Source organism: Acinonyx jubatus, chromosome A3 (genome assembly GCF_027475565.1).
Source record: "Acinonyx jubatus isolate Ajub_Pintada_27869175 chromosome A3, VMU_Ajub_asm_v1.0, whole genome shotgun sequence".
Taxonomy (NCBI): Eukaryota; Metazoa; Chordata; class Mammalia; order Carnivora; family Felidae; genus Acinonyx; species Acinonyx jubatus.
The window spans coordinates 114,955,780-114,975,715 of NC_069388.1; the positions used below are offsets into that span (position 1 = coordinate 114,955,780).

General features: G+C 38.4%; 1 protein-coding gene and 2 non-coding genes across 3 annotated transcripts in view; all 3 read right to left on the reverse strand.

Moving 5' to 3' along the window:
• The window catches only part of WDR43 (WD repeat domain 43), a 46,031-nt gene that overhangs the window by 3,728 nt on the left and 22,367 nt on the right, over positions 1–19,936 (reverse strand). Inside the window, exons 6-14 of the mRNA XM_015064196.3 lie at positions 17,163–17,265; positions 16,331–16,395; positions 13,427–13,598; positions 11,835–11,921; positions 10,838–10,969; positions 9,214–9,345; positions 4,241–4,327; positions 3,599–3,630; positions 2,539–2,602 (exon numbers count right to left, since the gene is read on the reverse strand). Coding sequence (XP_014919682.1) covers positions 2,539–2,602; positions 3,599–3,630; positions 4,241–4,327; positions 9,214–9,345; positions 10,838–10,969; positions 11,835–11,921; positions 13,427–13,598; positions 16,331–16,395; positions 17,163–17,265 — 874 coding nt within the window. The remainder of the gene's footprint in view (positions 1–2,538; positions 2,603–3,598; positions 3,631–4,240; positions 4,328–9,213; positions 9,346–10,837; positions 10,970–11,834; positions 11,922–13,426; positions 13,599–16,330; positions 16,396–17,162; positions 17,266–19,936) is intronic.
• Positions 10,469–10,544, reverse strand: LOC113592556 (small nucleolar RNA SNORD53/SNORD92). The gene has a single exon (XR_003412462.1). It is a non-coding gene; the product is annotated as a small nucleolar RNA SNORD53/SNORD92 (small nucleolar RNA).
• Positions 11,301–11,380, reverse strand: LOC113592555 (small nucleolar RNA SNORD53/SNORD92). Its single transcript, XR_003412461.1, has one exon. It is a non-coding gene; the product is annotated as a small nucleolar RNA SNORD53/SNORD92 (small nucleolar RNA).

A 19,936-nucleotide genomic window follows, 5' to 3' on the forward strand; every position in this document is an offset into this window, starting at 1 on the left:
CAGAAGAAACCACAAGGTAGTTCAAGAAAAAGCAGGGGAGGGTGCTGTTCTTTGTGCTGATCATGAGGTTTTAGAAAAGGTCAATACAAATGAGACACTGAATAAAAAATAGATATATCCCCGGGGTGCCTGGGTGGCTCAGTAGATTGGGCATCAGACTTCAGCTCAGGTCATGATCTCATGGTTCAGGAGTTTGAGCCTGGCATCGGGCTCTGTGCTGATAGCTCAGAGCCTAGACGCTGCTTCAGATTCTGTGTCTCCCTCTCTCTCTGCCCCTCCCCTGCTTGCACTCTGTCTCTCTCAAAAATAAATAAACATTAAAAAATATATACATCCCCACCATATATCTCCGGGATAAAGAGGACTTTCCTCTGAAACTTACTCTGACAGTATCACATTATCTACTTCTACCGTAAGTCCTCAGAGCAAGTTGAAGGGAGCTCTTCCCAGTTTCCAGAGACCAGAGACCAGCACAACAGAGCAACACAGTACGAAGCTGACCTTATCGTATTTCAAACATACTCCCTATTAATGAATCCTATGAACCATGCTTAAGGAATTAAAGCACGGATTAAATTGTCCCTCCATAGGAACAAAAAAATGGACCCTACTCTGCCCTTTAATTAGCCTTTACTTGTCCTCCTATCACTGACAATTTAGCACAAATAAGAGTATTTCATTTGCATGTTAAATAGCAAACAGACACAAAAAGAATAAAACAAAGTTTAACATGATCACATTCCAATTACCATCATCTCTTATTTGTCCCTATTCAGGAGGTAAGTTCCAGGAATATGGGTATCTGAGTGTCTTGTCCATTACTTAAGCCCCATGCCTAGCACAGTCCCTCGGCTTAAAGAAGGTAAAGATACCTGATAAGGAAGGAGGAAAGGAAGGAAATGTAGAAGGAAAACCACTGTTTTCTGAGGTGAGAGAACTCTTGGCAGTCGAGTCCTCTCTATACCATGCTTCTTTGGTCTGTTTTGCCATGACTGTGAACATTACACAACTACTACTCCAGCAGTTCAACCTTAGGAGTTGATTCGGGAATGAATTTCACTACAAGGCCCCCTAGGGCTCTTTTCACTTCTAAACAAGTAAATGAGGTCACAAAATAAGTGCTGCCCGGTTTACCAGCCACAGTCCCAAGTCTTGAAGCTTGTGGGACTCTGCGCCTGCCCATGAGATGCCAATCAGCCACTCCACTCACCACTGCCCTCAACTGCCCTCCCAAGATTCTGCAACCTGGGAAACCCAACAGCGTACCTCCCCACATTCTAACATCCTGGCGAATTCTCCCCAGACACAAAGAACACACTGCTGGTTATCCAATTGTTTCTCCAATTTCAAACTAATGAAGGGGGAAAGGAGCCTGAGACAGAACAAGGGACAAGGGACCAGGCGAAGTTGGATGAAACTGTGTTAAGAAAGTAAGAATAGGGGCGCCTGGGTGGCTCAGTTAAGTGTCCAACTTTGGCTCAGGTCATGATGTCACAGTTCATGAGTTCGAGCCTTGCACTGGGCTCTGCACTGACAGCTAGGAGCCTGGAGACTGCTTCAGATTCTCTCTCACTCTCTCTGCCCCTCCCCTACTCATTCATGCTCTCTCACACACAAAAATTAACAAACATTGAAAAAAATTGTTTAAAGGAAGAATAAAATTAAGAATTTTCTTAAGAAAACCTATTACATGGCACTAAATAATAAAATTAAAGAAAAAAGTAAATTGGATAATTTTATTTCTAGCTTAAAATATAACTGATTTGATGATGTGGCAAAGAACACAATTCATATTATGACATAAAATTGTTTTTTTCTGGTGTTGCTTTAAGATTTTATGTTCCATGCTTCCCATCTGCATAGATAATCAAGAGCTTACAGCAGCCCTACAAAATGACATGTATTAAATATTTAATTTCATTTTTACCACAAGCTATTTGTTATTGTCCTGGGACAAGGTAGGACAGGGGAGAGATACATACAATGTAAAAAATAATTTTGTGAAACAGGTTACATACATAGAAAACTACATCTAAAGGCTAATATAATAAGTCAGTATGTTACTTTTCTCCTTTCTGTATTTTTTCAAAGTTCTCTACAGAATATATATTACTTTTAAAACCCAGGGCAGGGGCGCCTGGATGGCGCAGTCGGTTAAGCGTCTGACTTCAGCCAGGTCACGATCTCGCGGTCCGTGAGTTCGAGCCCCGCGTCAGGCTCTGGGCTGACGGCTCAGAGCCTGGAGCCTGTTTCCAGTTCTGTGTCTCCCTCTCTCTCTGCCCCTCCCCCGTTCATGCTCTGTCTCTCTCTGTCCCAAGAATAAATAAACGTTGAAAAAAAAAAAATTTTAAAACCCAGGGCAAAAAAAGAGGCCAATTTACAAAAGGCAACAATGGACATTACTACACCACACACCTGGGGAAAAATAAAATCTTTAAAAGCAGCAGCTGATGGCTGAAGAGCAGTTGGAGAGAGGATGGTTCTATTAACCCCTCAGTTTATAATCTTTATCAAAGCCAACTACAGCTGACGACTTACTGTGGATAGATAGGATGCATGGACCGTTAACACACATTTTAGCCACTGAACCATTAAAACAGCACTGAAAAAAAGAAAAAAAAACCCAAGTAAACAAATATTCACAAATTCAAAATTAAATACAACTGAGTTGTAATATTAGAAGAATTCAGGCCAAGTGAAGATCCATAAATTGTGTCCTGTGAAAACAACACTACGAAACAAACCACTGACTTCTCATCCCTTCAGACTCTATCAGAGATCTGAAATATACCCATCTCTGGAGGGATTGTGAGGGGGGAGTTACATGGACTGGAAGAGGACAAAACTCCCTTCCCTGTAAAACAATTCAAGAATAAAGCCCATACTTTACTTCATAATTAACAGACAGTAATTATGGGCTCAGTAAACTGGGCTTAACTGACTTTGCATTTTACCCCGAACATCTACTCACTATCAGGTACAAATAGCAAAAGATTTCCATGCCACATTAACAGACAAATACAGACCAAAAAAAATGTATAAGCTCGGCCTAATCGATGAATTATTTGGCTTTTTTTTGTGAGCTCCAAACACTACTGGAGTCTATGAGGGGGAAGAAAACTAAAAGAAAAACTTTATTATATACTATAGCACCAAAAATACTACACTTAAAGCTTAGGATCTTTGACATACCAACTTCCTATTTATATACTTAATCATCAGATTATTAACAAGAAAGACCCACAAAATTCAGTCATATAAAATACTTCCTTATCTTAGGTTGGGAGAATTCTACAAATGGCAATTTTATATATGATTAGGATGAAATCTTAAGACTAATTCATTAAATGACCTGATAATAAAACAAAACACCAAACACGAGTTTCCTAAAAGAAAGGAGAAAACTATACTAAAATCTTAGGAATAAGAATCCTTCAAGTAAGTAGGAAGAGCAATGTCTGACCCTTAATGAGTCTTCCTACTTAGAATTTGGGGCTACCCACTATGTAACTTCATGTTGTCAGAAATTGCTGTTTTTAACAGTCACCTTTAAAATGTTTATAAAATCAAAGCAATTTAAGTCACCTAAGTATCTTACCTATTAGGATGTCCCTGCAATCTTTTTGTAAGCTGAGGGGGAGAAAAACAGTATTAGCAACAGTACGTCAGAGGCAGCAAATCTGCACCAATTCCCACAATACATAACATCCAGAAGAACAAAGAAAATATAGAAAAGACTATTAGGAAACCACTATTCCTAAACAATTCCTAAATTTCCTAATTCTTCAATGTTCAACAAACATAATCTAGGAATACTTCCCACAATAAGAGTAATTACCTGATAAAAAATCTGGCTAGGATTTATATGAATGAATGTTCAGAAGTGGCAAATCCAGGGCGAGAAAATAATTTGTGGTTGCCAGAAACTGAGGGTAAGGGAGAATGAGGAGTGGCTAACTGGTACAGGATTTTTTTTTTTTTTTTTTTGGCAAGAACTACACAATCTGTGAATATATTAAAAAACACTGAATTGTACACGTCAAAGGGGTGAATCTTATGATATATGAATTATATCTCAATAAAAAAATACACAGAAAAAATATGGATTAGGTCCATCTAAGTAGATCTATCATCTACTCTAAACACTCTGCTTGCTTATATACTGCAAATCCATTTCTCTATGCAGATTCTCTTTAATTCACAGTGTAAGGACCTTAAAATGAAAAGAATATTCAGTTACCTCTTGCAACAATGGAATAACAGCATGCAGGGGCATCCTTAATACAGTCCTCTTAATTAGGTTTAAATTCCTAGTCTGAAGTACTTTCTGTGAGAAAATAAAAGAAATATAAAGATAAGCATATTCAGAAGCTAAGGACACTACAGGAGAAACTATCAGTAAAAATGATTTTAAAAACCAAACAAACTACAAACTGAATTTTAGTGAATGACGGCTGCTGGAGGGACTGACTGAAAAATGTTATGTTAATGTCCATGGCTATCAGGCAAGTATAATCTTCAGGAATCAGGGCATTTGATAAACAGACTTCTTCTCTACAAATTTTAAACTTTATGAACAAATTTTGATATAATACAGAACACCTCTATACATTTAAATACAGATATATGCCACTTTAGAGAAGCTGCCAAACCATCATTACATAAAATTAGAGTTATAACCACATAAGAGTGAGCAAAACACACTAAAATCACACTTAGCAACAAAACTTTTACAATTATCAACTTTCTGATAAGATTTTAAGCCAATCAAAAGATAGGTTCTTTCTAGTTTCTGGCTATTAAAATATAGAGTTGCCATGACCATTCATGTCCAAGTCTTTATATGAACGTATTTTTGATTCTCCAGGTAAATACCTAGCAGTAGAATGACTGGGTCTTAAGGTAAATAAATCCTTAACTTTTAAGAAGTCGCCAAATTGTTTTCCAAAGTAGCTGTACCATTTTATATCCCCACCACCATGACAGGACATTCCAGCTGCACCACATCCTCCCCAACAGAGGAACTGTCTTTTATGGGTCAATAATGGGTGTGCAGCATCACATCACTGTCACTTCAGTTTGCTCATCTGTGATGACTAATGACACAGAACATGTATACATGCACTGATTGGCCATTTGAATTCTTTTGTGAAGGATCTGTTCACACCTTTACCACTGGTTTTTTGACCTGAGTCTCATTATCCAGATGTCTGTGTATTCTGGATATGAATCCTTTGTCTGATGAAGGAGTTGCAAACATTTTTTCCCAGCCTACAGCTTGCCTTCCCACACTCTCTTAACAGTGTCATTTCAAGAGCAAAAGATTTCAACTTTCATGAAGTCCAAATGACCATTTTTTCCTGTAGATGGCTTGCTGGGAAGCCATCTAAGACTTCATCCACAAACATTTGTGTAGATTTTATCCTGTTTTTTTCTAGAAGTTTTGCAGGTTTTGGTTTTACACTTATGTATTTTGCGTCGACTTTCATGAAGTAAGAGTTGAGATGTGTTTTTTCCCATATGGATATTTGGTTGATTCAGGACCAGTTTTTTCCCATATGGGTATCTGGTTGATTCAGGACCAATTGTTGGGAAGAGTTTACTTTCTCAATTAACTCAAGTTAGTACGTTTATTGAAAATCAATTGTGTGTAGTCTTTTTCTGGACTATTGTGGTTTCTTAATTTATACTTATTTTTCACCAATACCAAACTATCTTGATTACTGTAACTTTATCTTGAAATCAAGTAGGGTAAGTCCTCCAATTTTACTTGGAGATGTTGAAATTTAATTGGGAATGCACTGAAAACACAAATGTGGGGGAAATTCCTCATTTTAACAATATTAAATCTTTCAACCTACAAACATGGTTTAGATATCTATATATTTTAATCTTTGTTAATTTCTCTCAATTTTTGTAGTTTTCAATGTAGAGAGAGAGTCATCTTTTATACATTTATCTTAACTTCTTGGTACTACTATAAATGGCACTTTCAAAAATTAAGTAAATTTTTAAAAATCTTAAAATCTCTATCTTTTCTGGGTGCCAATAACTTGGCTTCTCTTCTCTTTTCATAAGCTATAGCCTTTTCTTTTGAGTCAAATTTCCACCTTCCTAAAGCCACAAGTTTAACGTCAAGTTTTCTATGGCATGGAGACACAGGATTCAAAGCAGGCTCCAGGCTCTGAGCTGTCAGCACAGAGCCCTGACACAGGGCTTGCACTCACGAACTGTGAGATCATGACCTGAGCCGAAGCTGGTGTTTAACCGACTGAGCTACTCAGATACCCCTCTAAGGTGGGGATTCTTAACCTCAGTTTTAGTCACATGATGTATCCCTGCCATTGCTACCTCCCTTGTTTCATTCTTTAAGTCCTCCTACTATATTTCATGTGTCCTCATAAGGTCACTTTGAGGAATGGGGGAAGACTATTTTTAGGAGAAAAAAGTTTTGTTTTTTTTAACTTGTCTCGCTTTTTGTTTTAGAGTGAAGTACAGAATATGTGAATGCATCTCCCAGGCAATACAGTATGGGAAAATCTCTATACTTTTTTTTTAAGGGTTATTTTAAGCCCTCACTATAACATTTACAGGTCTTTTCCAGCACCCAATTTTTCAGGATTCTAGTTTCCAATTACTTCTACTTAAGTAATACAATAATGAGAAAGTCTTATGTGTACAATGCTTTATAATTTAAGAAGTGCTTCCATAAACATCATTTCATTTGTCCCAAAAACTGTGACACCTAATAAAAGGACACATTGTCAACTTTGAAGTACCAAAAGATTCTAACCTGAATCTCTACAAGCTTTGAGATACAACTACCAGTGTATAGAAAATATGACAGAGGAACATGTTAAATGATACCATTTATTGGGGCGCCTGGGTGGCTCAGTCGGTTAAGCATCCGACTTCAGCTCAGGTCATGATCTGGGGGTCCATGAGTTCGAGCCCTGGGTTGGGCTCTATGCTGACATCTCAGAGCCTGGAGCCTGCTTTAGATTCTGTGTGCACCCACCCCGACCCCCATCCCGCTCTCTGCCCCCCTCCCCCACTCGTGCTCTGTCCCATTCTCTCAAAAATAAACGTTAAAAACAAATTTTTTTTAATGACAACATTTATTGGATTAAATGACCCAATAAAATGGAGTTTTGCAGGAGACAAAATACAGACTATGAGGTCTCTATGCAGCTAATAACTCAACTCCTCTAAAAAAAAATTAACTGCAAGAGACAGAAGAGGCATATATCTACCCAATACTGTGTGGACTTCACAGGGATCCTGTTTTAAAGGAAGCAAAAATAAAAACTAAAGAAGTTTATGAGACAATCAGGGATATTTGATGGTCTCTGATGGATATTTGATGGTTTTAAGTAATTACGGTTTACTAGGTGTGATAATAGATCGTGGGTTGTTTTTTTTTTTGTTTTGTTTTTGTTTTTTTTTTTTTAGTGTTTATTTATTTTTGAGAGAGACAGAGACAGTATGAGCAGAGGAGGGGCAGAGAGAAAGGGAGACAGAATCCAGAGCAGGCTCCAGGCTCTGAGAAAGCTGCCAGCACAGAGCCCGACACGGGACTTGAACTCACAAACCACGAGATAATGACCTGAGCCGAAGTCAGACGCTTAACCAACTGAGCCACCCAGGCACACTGGATTGTGGTTGTTGTTTTTTTTTTTAATTTTTTTTTCTTCGTTTTTTTTTTTTATTTATTTTTGGGACAGAGAGAGACAGAGCATGAACGGGGGAGGGGCAGAGAGAGAGGGAGACACAGAATCGGAAACAGGCTCCAGGCTCCGAGCCATCACCCCAGAGCCTGACGCGGGGCTCGAACTCACGGACCGCGAGATCGTGACCTGGCTGAAGTCGGACGCTTAACCGACTGCGCTACCCAGGCGCCCCTGGATTGTGGTTGTTTTTAAAAGGACTTGCTATTGTCAGTGGAACAGGGATTTATTTATGGATAAAATGATGTCTCTAAAAGATATCTTCACTATAATGTGGGAAGACATGTGGGCAGATAAATGAAACCATCACAGACAGACTGGCTAGATTTGATCATTTCTGAAACTGAGTGATGAGTCCATGGTGGTCCACTGTAATAATTTTTTAAATGTTTTGAAATGTTTCTTAAAAAAAAAATGGGAACTGATTTAGTTATACTACTGAGGAAGGTTTCAAAGCACAATTAAGGAGGCAATAACGACAGGTAAGTTAACAGTGTATTTTAAAAACTGTCAGCTATTTTCTACAGCTTATTTTTCACCTAGATTTCTATCCATATTAAACTAAAATCCACCTTCCAAATTACATACACTTACAAACTATTTTACAAGCAATTTTAAGTTTTAGGATGTAGTGTCCCCTTTATGCAAAAGTCACCTTAAACACAAATATAAGATATTCCCATTTAGATCAAAATATAAATCAGAAAGATGCTATTCACAGGTTACATATTAAAAGGCATATCAATACTAGTGGCACCATAATATTGCTGAGTCACTAAGAATAAATGCACTTAAGAAAATGTAAACTGCTTTAATCTAATTAGGCAGTGCTTAAATCCAATTTTTACACTTCAATTTTCTGTACAGATCACTGTTACATTCTGGAATTTAAGGGGACCTAATTAAGTCACTTCATACAAGCAGTCACCAACTTACAAACACACAAATAATAAATGCTTCCCTTATATAAATTTCTAGTATTTTACCTCTAAATACTTCACAAGATAACCCCCAACCCTCTTCAATTTTTCCCCCAAACCTCCTACCCATTGCCAAGGTTCCACCTCACCGCCCCCTCTCACGGCCAGGGGGAAATAAGTTTCTGGAATCCAGAGTAAAAACTCAGGAACGCATTTTCCTACAGAAAAAAATATAAATTGTGATCTAGAATGCTGAGTATTATAATTCAGCTACACTATGTTTATAAAGGCTTTTGTGAACTAAAGCCTAAGACCTAATAACAATTCAGAACAATATTTCTATGAGAAAATGCATTCCAGGTTCAAAATAATTTAATACAATGCCTTTGTAGGTTGGTGACTGTCTGTATAGTGCCACCAAGTGATATGTATTTGACTAAACTTACAAAATATTAAATTCAAAACAGCTTTATCACATGACTCTTCAGTCTGAGTGTGCTATGTCAATCACTTTCTAAGAAAAATTAAGTGTCCTAATTCATTTTAAAAACTGCTATAATACTTACATTTAACATTTCGAAATCATTACTTTCTAATCCTTGTGTGAGAAGAACTGGAAAGCTATTTGTCTGTGGAAGGTCATCCTTCTCTTTCTTTGTATCTATATCCAGTGCTCCCAGGCGCTCTTCAATGCTAATCTGCAGAACAGAAATGATCTATTAATGTTAATCTAGACAAGGCCTAAAGTAGTTTGGTCGAATTACTTTGTTCCTATGTCTCAAAAAACAAAAGCACTGACTGGTTCACAATGAAAAACACAAACAAGCTCTTTCTCATTCCAACAAGATCTTACTACCATAAAGCCAATGATGGAGACCAATGTATTATCTGCAATCCAAGGTTCCAGATCCTAGTGATCTGGAAGTGCATGAGAAGTCATGATTTGAAAATGTAATTCATAAAAACATCTCTCTAAAGAAGATTCAAAAAATACACAGATCTGGTATCTTATTACTAAAGCACAAGAAAAGACCTATTATCAAAAGAACTTTCCCTTCTAGAACTACCCCTGGTTATCAGCCTCAGATCTGTAAAAAAGGAAAATTATCAAAAGAAAATGAAAAATAAAGACAACTATGTTCCCAAAACAATTTTTAAAATGTCTTTTCCTATTTTTCGTTTTAGTAGTTCCAAATGATGATTTTCTAGAAAATGCTATGCTCTACTAAATCAAGTTCCCTTGATAAAAGAATCTAAAATTTAAGTGTAAATAAACAGGATGCAATTTGCTACACAAAAACTCAATTGTAGAGAACTTATCTCTTAATTAAAACAAGTCTAACAACCATGTTCTGCCTGCCTCTTAGTAACTAAATCAAAATACAAATACTCTGTGACTACTATGGCAAATAGGCTCTGGCAAAGCCTCCTATTTAGGTTAACATAAAAATCAAAAAAGGCAGGAGGAAATTAAATAATTGGATCTAGGCCAAGTTAAAGAAAGTTGGCCTGTTATTTTTAAATACATATACCATGTTACTAAGGAATAATTTTAATGAACAACTACTCAGCCCCATCCCCCCACACACCCTACAAAGGAAGACATTTAAAATCAGGTAAAGAAACATAATCTTTCTCTAATGATAAAACAATTAAAATTTCACATCATTTAGGGTGACACATAAGAAAAAGGTCTACAGAGACAAGTACAGTAACCACAGGAAGGTCTAGGGAGCTGAGAGAAAATGAAGGTTGTAAGCACTTGAAGAGGTTATAGTGATGACCACTTTTAAAGGCCAACACTCACTAAACTAGCCAGAACTGCTCAGACAGCCAAGAGAAAAGGCATCACTGGAACTCAGCAACATGCGAAACCCAATGGAAATCATCACAGCAAGTCCTGGCTTAAGGTACTGTATTCAATTATGTGACTCAGCTGACTGCTAACAATGGTCAAAACAGCACCCTCTTTAGTTAGTAAGAGTCTGTCTTCTCCATTAACAGTGGCCAAGTAGAAGCCTCGGGTTACAATTTGGAATTTCTGAACCTGTGCTGCTCGGGATGAGAGAGGGAACCAGCAGCAATCTTAGCTAAGTTCCTAAAGTTTCAAGTTTGGCTCTACCCAATAATTTGTTAGTCTCATGAGTAATATTACATTTCAAACTCAAAAATGGTCAGTGATTTTATTACCTCATTTTCCCCTAATTTCCTCTTGCTCTCTACCTCCTCAGTTTGTGAAGGAGGAGGTTTGATAGCTGCATGATGACCAGGTACCCCAGGCACCAAAACTTTTGCTTCAGAATTCATCACTGGTGTTCTCACCTGTTAAAAAGGAATAGCCGGCATGTGACAAAGGGAATTATGCCTTAGTCCTTGTAAGATTTAGCCCCAAAGAAAACTAACAGCTTTTAATTGGTTTTTCTACTGGAAAATCTTAACATAACTAACTTAATATGATAAGAACTACAGACAAATTTTAATTGAATGTTAGTAAATAAGTTTCCAAATTATAATTTGAAAGTTTACAGTTTTAAGGTTTTCAATAGCACATGAGTAAAAACCAGGAAAAACAACATTTAAAGATTACTTAAAAACATTAGAGAGTGAAGTTGTACATTTTACTACCACCTCCAGTAATCCAGCTTTGCCAGAAATGCTCAGACAGCCAAGAGAAAGGTGTCATCTCTGAAACTCAGCCAGAAGCGAAACCATATATGGATGTCATCACAGCAGGTCTTGGCTTTTTTTTTTCCTCATTAAACTGCCAAACATGTATCTACATGTAGATGCCATGTTATATTCAAAATAAAAAATCATGATGATAAGCTTAAATATGGTATTTAATTCCAAACCCATCATTTACGGCTTTATATCCTTAAATATAGGATTCCTCCTTTAAATGCTGAAATCAGCAAAATAAGTTATTGACAAATGTATTTATTTAATGATCACACACGGGGTAACGGACTAACTCCCAAGTCTTTAACTTTTAGTTGTCTATTCACTCATTCATTCAACAAATCAAAAGCAAAGGAAAGAAGTTGTATAATCTTGTTACCTAAAACTTAATCTCACCAATTTGTTAAGATCATAAGGAGGGTATTAAAGAGTCTAAACATAATATTATATAACAATTCAATTCACCCAAATCTCTTTTTTCTCAACTTCTAATACGAAATGCACTCACCTTTGTTATAGCCGTCTCTACTTTGGGGGCCCAGCAGTTTGAAATGTCTCTTACTAAACACATGTGAGGTTCTTTGGAACTTAAAGCCTGGGAATATAATTTTAAGGAGGGGGGAAGAAAGGGGGCAGAAATGTCAAACAAAGCAATTGGGAATAAGAATAACATGAAAAGCCAATGTGTACTTGTGCATTTTCATAAAAATACAAAAAAGTATAGAAAGCTTCCCCACAAAACTCAGCCACTCAGACTGACCACTACTCAGACTGATGGCAGCAGAGAAAAGTGGGTCAACTCTGAAGATATTAAGCATAATGTGTACTTTTTTCGGTTATGAACTGCTCAAATTTTTCACATGTATAGTTTTAAAAGATGAAGAGGTTTTTAAACTATAACAGATTTTTAAAGATTCCTGTTTGTCACCCTTGTAAAAAAATAATCTGGGCTATTTAGGGTCCCCCCACTATACTTTCCACAAGCAAGTCAAAGACTTGCTGAACAAATTGCTGTAAGGTGGATCTCTAAATCCTGATGTGCCATTACAAGGGGGACAATCAGATGCAGCAAAGTACATGTTACCCATAAGCCTGTAAGGTTTTATGTAATTCTGTTCTGTGCCCATATAATTAATCAGCATCTGGTAGGACACAAAACAAACAGGAAACAATGGCAGCATCTTCAGAGGACGGTTAGGGGGTCCAGGTACAGCACGGAGAGTTACGTTTATAGCTTAATACCTTTCTCCCTTTTTCATTAAACCATATCCATGTGTTAAATTCTTAAAAAGTAAAATAAACTTCACAAGAGTTTGCTTGGGCACATAATATTTCACTCATCATCTCCCAAAAGGCCTTACTGAATAAAAGCAGTATAAATGCAAGCTAAAGAAATCACCTATTGGACACGCCCATAACTCACCAAAAGTCTCCAAAGAAACTTTCAGAAAAGTTAAGTAATTGCACCACCCATTACATTTCCACTTAGAAAACTCAATGAGTACTGTTACTAAAGGCTCTTTTATTAAGATGTGTCTTTTGGGTACTTGGGTAAAATTCATTCATACCCTGTGCTGACCAAAATGTTAGTAAATGTGGGGCTATTGAGCACTTGAAATGTGGCTATTCCAAACTGAGGTATGTGCGTAAGTGAAGATATATACCAGATTTCAAAGACAGAATACCAAAAAAAAAGGCGAATAAAATATCTGAAATAATTTTTCATATTGACTAAGGATTAAAATATTTGATATGCTAAACTGAGGGGTAATGGGGGGTGGGAGGGAGGGGAGGGTGGGTGATGGGTATTGAGGAGGGCACCTTTTGGGATGAGCACTGGGTGTTGTATGGAAACCAATTTGACAATAAATTTCATATACTGAAAAAAAAATATTTGATATGCTAGGTGAAGTAAAATTATATACATAGCTCTCACAAACTAAAATAAACTACCCAGTGAAAGATCCTTCAGTTACAGGAAAATACACGACTTCTTTTTAAGTATTCAAATAAGCAGACCAATGAATCACTCCAGTCATCTTTTTTTTTCATGTCCACGTTGATGCTATTTTGCTTTATTCCAGAGTAGTATCTACGTACCACTCGCTCAATGGTGGGCTGAAACCAATTGCCGTATACAAGCAACAATGACATTTTGTCTGAGCAAAACCCAGCTGCTAGAATAGGAATGGGTTTTGGTGTTGATTTCTTGCCTTTCCCAGGTGTCACTATCTGAATTGTGCAATTTGAAGTCAAAGGCTTTTTGCAGTATCTAGAAATGAAAAAAAAATAGATTAGAAAATTTGAAACATCTCATATGAATGCTTTGAAGCTGGCATCAAGTCAAGAAATGTAACCTCCTGTGGCCTCCACACTATCACCAGAGTGACCAGGATCCCCACACCACTAGTGTTGCTGTCAAGACCTCATCTAGCAAGACCTCACCACCAAATCTGCCTGGACACCAAGTGCCCTTCCATCCCATTGTCAAGCCCCATAAAGGGCGCCAAGATCCCAGGTGCTTCAGTCTCTCTCTCTCGCTGCCCTGTGCTTCAGTCCCAGAGGACTCTCTGACATGCCCTGTTCCAATCAGTCCCATTTCCAATTGTTTCCAACCCGCAAAAGCCTCACCATGACCTCCGCAATGCAGTTCCAAGAGCAAAATTATCAGCAAAATATAAACAACAAAATTCCATCGTCTAATATAAAAAATTCCATTATCTACTGCTTATCCAAGGGCTTTCATCAGCTTCTTGCTTTATGCTGGCACATCAGGGCAGATCTCCCAAGCTGTAGCTGTTTTCTCTCCATAGCCTTTATGTCAGAAGCCTAGGCATGAGATGATTTTAAGAGTGTTCCCTGTTCTTCACAAACATTTCAAGATGAATAGTCTGTCTCTCTTTCCCTTCTAAAACCTGGGTAAGTGTTGTTACCACATACCAGCTACCTCCCTCTCCTGCTGTCATCCAATGATTTCTGGGCCACTCCCCCAGATTTCTTGAAGATTCTAGTGGCTGTCATTCTAACACTACTCCTGAGGAATTCCTTTCTTAGCAGTCTGGTCTCTGCATCCACCGTGCAGGCTGATAATGCTTCTGATACACTGTCCTCCCAGGTCCATACCCTCCCGCCTCCAACAGCCCCGCCCTTCACTGTGTCTCAGCCTCTCACTCCTCACACCGCAGACATCTTACTCCCAACAGGTGCACCACACCATCCTTCTAGCTCATGCCTCCTAGTTATCCTGACTCCACAACCATCTCCATCCAGGATTTCTGGTCTTCTACCCCTCTGTAGTCTATTCTCAACACATCCGACAGAATGACTCAAAAGCTTAATAATGTCTTAACACTTAATACCTGATGAGGTCAAACCTTATCAGTCTTCTGCATAAAAGCAACAGCTTACTATTGCCCATGGAGAGGTGCCCAATTCCTCACAGCAGCCCACCATCTCTGGGCCCTTAGTTATATGTTCCACATACGTGTATGACTGTATCAATAAAGGCCTCAAGTGTTACACACCAAAATGTTAAGAGTTACCTCTAGGGAGTAGAACTCAATGCAGGGAGAATAAGGCTTTATAACCTATTGTCTACACATCCTAAATGTTCTTCAATGTTTTATGCCTTCATAACAATTTTATACTTAAATAAATTCCTACATTAGGATTATAAAAGGAAGAATACCAACTGACAAAAAGTTGAAACCATCTTGAAGTTCACATGATTGAGTCTCAGACCACGTTTAGAGAATGGCAAAGGTTGCCAATCTTTCTATAAAGAGCAGATAGTAAATATTTTAGTTTTGGGGGGCCACGTATGGTCATACTGGATTTGACCCACAGGTCATAATTTACTGATCCTAGATCTATGACTACTACACATGCTAACAGCAACACCCCCCTCTGTCCACCAAAACAATAGCATTGCCATGCTTCATTGATCCACATGTATATGGCAAGGGAAACTATTATCAAAGTTAGAAATCAAGGCTTTACCAAGTTCACAAGCAAACTTTTCCAACTGAACCACTTTCAGTTAAAATGTATCACTAGAGGGATGCCTGGGTGGTTCAGTCTGTTAAGCGTCCAACTTCCGCTCAGGTCATGATCTCATCGTTTGTGGGTTCAAGCCCCGCATCGGGCTCTGTGTTGACAGCTCAGAGCCTGGAGTCTGCCCCAGATTCTGTGTCTCCCTCTCTCTCTGCCCCTCCCCTGCTCATTCTGTCTCTGTCTCTCAAAAATAAATAAACGGTAAAAAAAAATTTTTAATGTATCACTAGAGGGGTACCTAGGTGGCTAAGTTGGCTAAGCATCCAACTCTTTTAAATTTTTTTAAACATTTTTTTATTATTGGGAGACAGAGAGACACAGAGCATGAGCAGGGAAGGGGCAGAGAGAGGGGGAGACACAGATTCCAAAGCAGGCTCCAGGCTCTGAGCTGTCAGCACAGAGCCCGACATGGGGCTTGAACTCACAAACCGGGAGATCATGACCTGAGGTGAAGTCGGATGCTTAACCGACTAAGCCACCCAGGCACCCTAAGCATCCAACTCTTGATTTCGGCTCAGGTCATGATCTCACGGTTCATGAAATCAAGCCCCATGTCAGGCTCTAAGATGACCGGAGCCTGCTTGGGATTCTCTCTCTCCCTCTCTCTCTGCCCCACTACCTCTCATGCATGCATGCATACTCTCTCTCTCTCTCTCTCAAAATAAGTATAAACTTTAAGGTAAACCAACAAAATGTATCATTAGAACTGCCAACATTTACTAAGCATATATCATAAAACTACTTTACTACCCACAAATATGAAGAAATGGTCCACAATCCAAAAACTTGAATCCTCACTGGAAATGTATATAGGCATATGGATAATTAATAATTCTTTCAAAACAACCTAACTGAAAAGTAATGTAAGGCAAAGAATACTGAGGTAGGAATAAAAAAGAGTAACAAGTCAGGGAAAGAAAACAAATTTGACTTGAGAAATTTCGTACTTACCCATTTAATATGTGTTCAAAAAGATGAACTTGACCATCTTTGCAAACAACAGCTAACTTGACAGGCTAAAAGAAAAATTAAACTGATTACTCTAATGGAGAATGACCTTCATAATATACTTATAAAACTTCAACTGTCCTCCCCACCCCTTTAAATAACCAGAGAAAAAGTCAGAACACCAAGGTGGCACAACTCTTGCATTTAAAATTCACTACTGTCATCTAAACAACTGGAGTTGTTGTCAAGCATAGAAATAAAAGTTTAAGCCAAGAAGATAACAAGAAGAATGCAGCCTGGAAGTTATAGGATCAAAGTCACTACCAAGTGCAAAGTCACTGACAAAAGAAACTGGCAGGCCCCGCATGTCAGAGCAGTCAGATCCCTGAACACGGGGGGTGGCTGGGTGGTTCAGGTGGTTAAGCATCCAACTTCAGCTCAGGTCATGATCTCGCAGTCTGTGGGTTCAAGCCCCGCTCGGGCTCTGTGCTGACAGCTCAGAGCCTGGAGCCTGCTTCAGATTCTGTGTCTCCCTCTCTCTCTGTCCCTCCCCCACTCATGCTCTGTCTCTCAAAAATAAATAAACGTTAAAAAATTTTGGAAAAAAAAAAAGATCCCTGAAAACACCATGGACACGGTCCCCCTGCTCGGAAGTGCACACCACAGTGATTTATTTAATGGTTACTCCGGACAGTCCAAGAAGATTTTTGTTACATTTTGTTCTTTCTTCCCTCATGTCCCCTACTTTCCCAAATCATTAAATCATCAAAACACTAACTTTAAAAATATAATTTGTGAAATCCAAAAACAAATTCTCAAAAATTGAGCCATTTACCTCTTCTTTATTTTCTGACAACGTCAAGTCAATATAGACAGGTTCATCTGTAACTGTAAAAGACATCACTGCATTCTTTTCTTTGTTTCCTGACCGGACCTGCCTAGATAACAAAACCCATGATTAGGTAGTAAGAAATTAAACAACAAAAAAAGATGAGCACCTAATGGGAGTAACAGCATTAGATTCCCAATAGTTTTTGCATCTTTTGAAAGCTAAATAAAGAGACTACAGATCAAACTTAGACCCATTTGTGTCACTGCCACTTAACATGGTTGCAGGGAAAAGAGAAAGCACTAATGCCCTTATGCAGATTTAAACAGTAAGTAACATTCTCTATTCTTTTCCACTAATCTGTTTATCTTGATGCCAATACCACACTGTTTTGATTATTGTAGCTTGACAAGTCCAGAAATCAGGCAATGTGAGTCCTCCAACTTTTGTCTGCTTTTTCAACATTGTTTTGGCTATTCTACATCCTTTGCATTTCTCTTTGAATTTTAAAATCAGATGGTCAATTTCTACAAGAGAGTTTGCTAAGATTTTGACTGGGTTTACACTGATTCTATAGATTAATCTGAGAATTCACACGATAGCAATGTAAAGAAAATAGAGTCCAGAAATAGACCCATGCGTATATTTAACCCAAATGACCCTCATTATTTGTGGATTCCTTCTTTGAGAATTTGCTTACTTGCTAAAATTTGTTAGCCTCCGAATCAGAATTTGTGGAACTTCCATAGTCCTGAACAGAGCAATAAAAATGCTCAAAGCAGTGAAAAATAGTAAGAGTTGCCCACAATGTTCAACAAGGCTATGCTCTGACTTCTTCCTTCAGCTCTCACACTACAGAAGTGTTATTAGTATTATTTAGTATCATTAGTATTATTTAGAATGCTAAAAAGTATTTTCATTTTGTTTTCATGTTTTTGTTGGTGATTTCACTTTTAAAATGTCCCTTAAGGAGGCGCCTGGATGGCTCAGTAGGTTAAGCACCAGACTTTGGCTCAGGTCATGATCTCACAGTTTGTAAGTTCAAGCCCTCCATCAGGTTAACACAAGCCCCACACCACACTTCAGGTGAGCTCAAGCCCCAATTTGGGTGAGCCCCTCTTCTCTCTCCCTCCCTCTTTCTGCCCCTCGCTCACTTGTGCCCTCTCTCTCAAAAAAAAAATAAAAAAATAAACAGTGCCCTAAGTATAGTGCTCAAGTGCTGTCTCATGTATCTAAGAGCAAAAGAAGCTGTAATATGCCTTAAGGGAAAAAATATTTGTTAGGTAAACTCTGTTCTGACAGGGGTTAATTAACTATATACATGATGTATTTTCAAACAAAAACACACATAAAATGAGGCTATATATTGATTAGATTACAAAAATGTAACCAACAAAACTTGCAGAAACCTAACCTTATATTTCCCGGAGGAATCACAGTTCAGTATCACTAACTCTGCACTCATGAGGACATTATACAACATAACAACTGCAAATAAGAACCAACTGTATGTGTATATCCATGTATATATGCAAAAACAGTTCACTGGAAATAGTCTTTTCAACCAATGGTACTGAGACCAATGGATATTCCTAACACAAGAACATAAATTTCCATCCATTTAGGAATGCAAACTGGTGCAGCCACTCTGCAAAACTTATGAAGTTCCCTCAAAAAGTTAAAAATAAGGGGGTGCCTGGATGGTTCAGTCAGTTGAGCTTGGGCTCAGGTCACGATCTCCCAGTTCGTTGAGTGCAAGCCCCAAATCGGGCTGACTGCTGTTAGTGCAGAGCCCGCTTCAGATCCCCCCCATTTCCCCGAAATAGACATTTGCAAAAAAAAAAAAAAAAGTTAAAAATAGGGGTGCCTGAGTGGCTCAGTCACTGGGCATCTGACTCTTGATTTTGGCTCGGGTATGATCTTGCAGTCCGTGGCATCAAGCCCCACACATCAAGCTCTTCACTGGCAGCACAGAGCATGCTGGGAATTCTCTCTCCGCCTCTCACTCGCTCGCTCTAAATAAATAAATGTAAAAAACACAACTGTCCTATAACCCAGCAAGAGCAGCACTACTCGGTATTTATGCAACAACAACAAAAAAAATACTAACTCAAAGGGATACGTGCACCTGATATTTCTACAATACCAAATATCTACGATAGCCAAATTATGGAAACAGCCCATTGATGAATGGATAAAGATGTGATATACACCTCTCTCTCTCACACACACACACACACACACTGGCATAAAAAATGAAATCTTGCCATTTGCAGTGACACGGGTGAAACTAGAAAGTATTATGCTTAGTGAAGTCAACGAAAGACAAATGCTGTATGATTTCACACATATGTGGAATTTAAGAAACCAAACAAAGAGGAGAAAAAGACAGGCAAACCAAGAAACAGACCCTTAACTATACACAACTAGTGGTTGGGGGTGTGGGGGATGGCTAAATAGGTGATGGAGATTAAGGTGTACACTTGTGATGAGCACTGGGTATTTATGGTAGTGCTAAATCACTATACTGTACACCTGAAATTAATATCACACTGTATGTCGGGGTGCCTGGGTGGCTCAGTCGGTTAAACGGCCGACTTCAGCTCAGGTCACCATCTTGCAGTTTGTGAGTTGAGCCCCGCGTCATGCTCTGTGCTGACAGCTTGGAGCCTGGAGCCTGCTTCAGGTTCTGTGTCTCCCTCTTTTCTCTCTCCCTCCCCCACTCTAACTCTGTTTCTCAAAAATGAATAAACATTAAAAAAAAATTTTTTTAATATTAC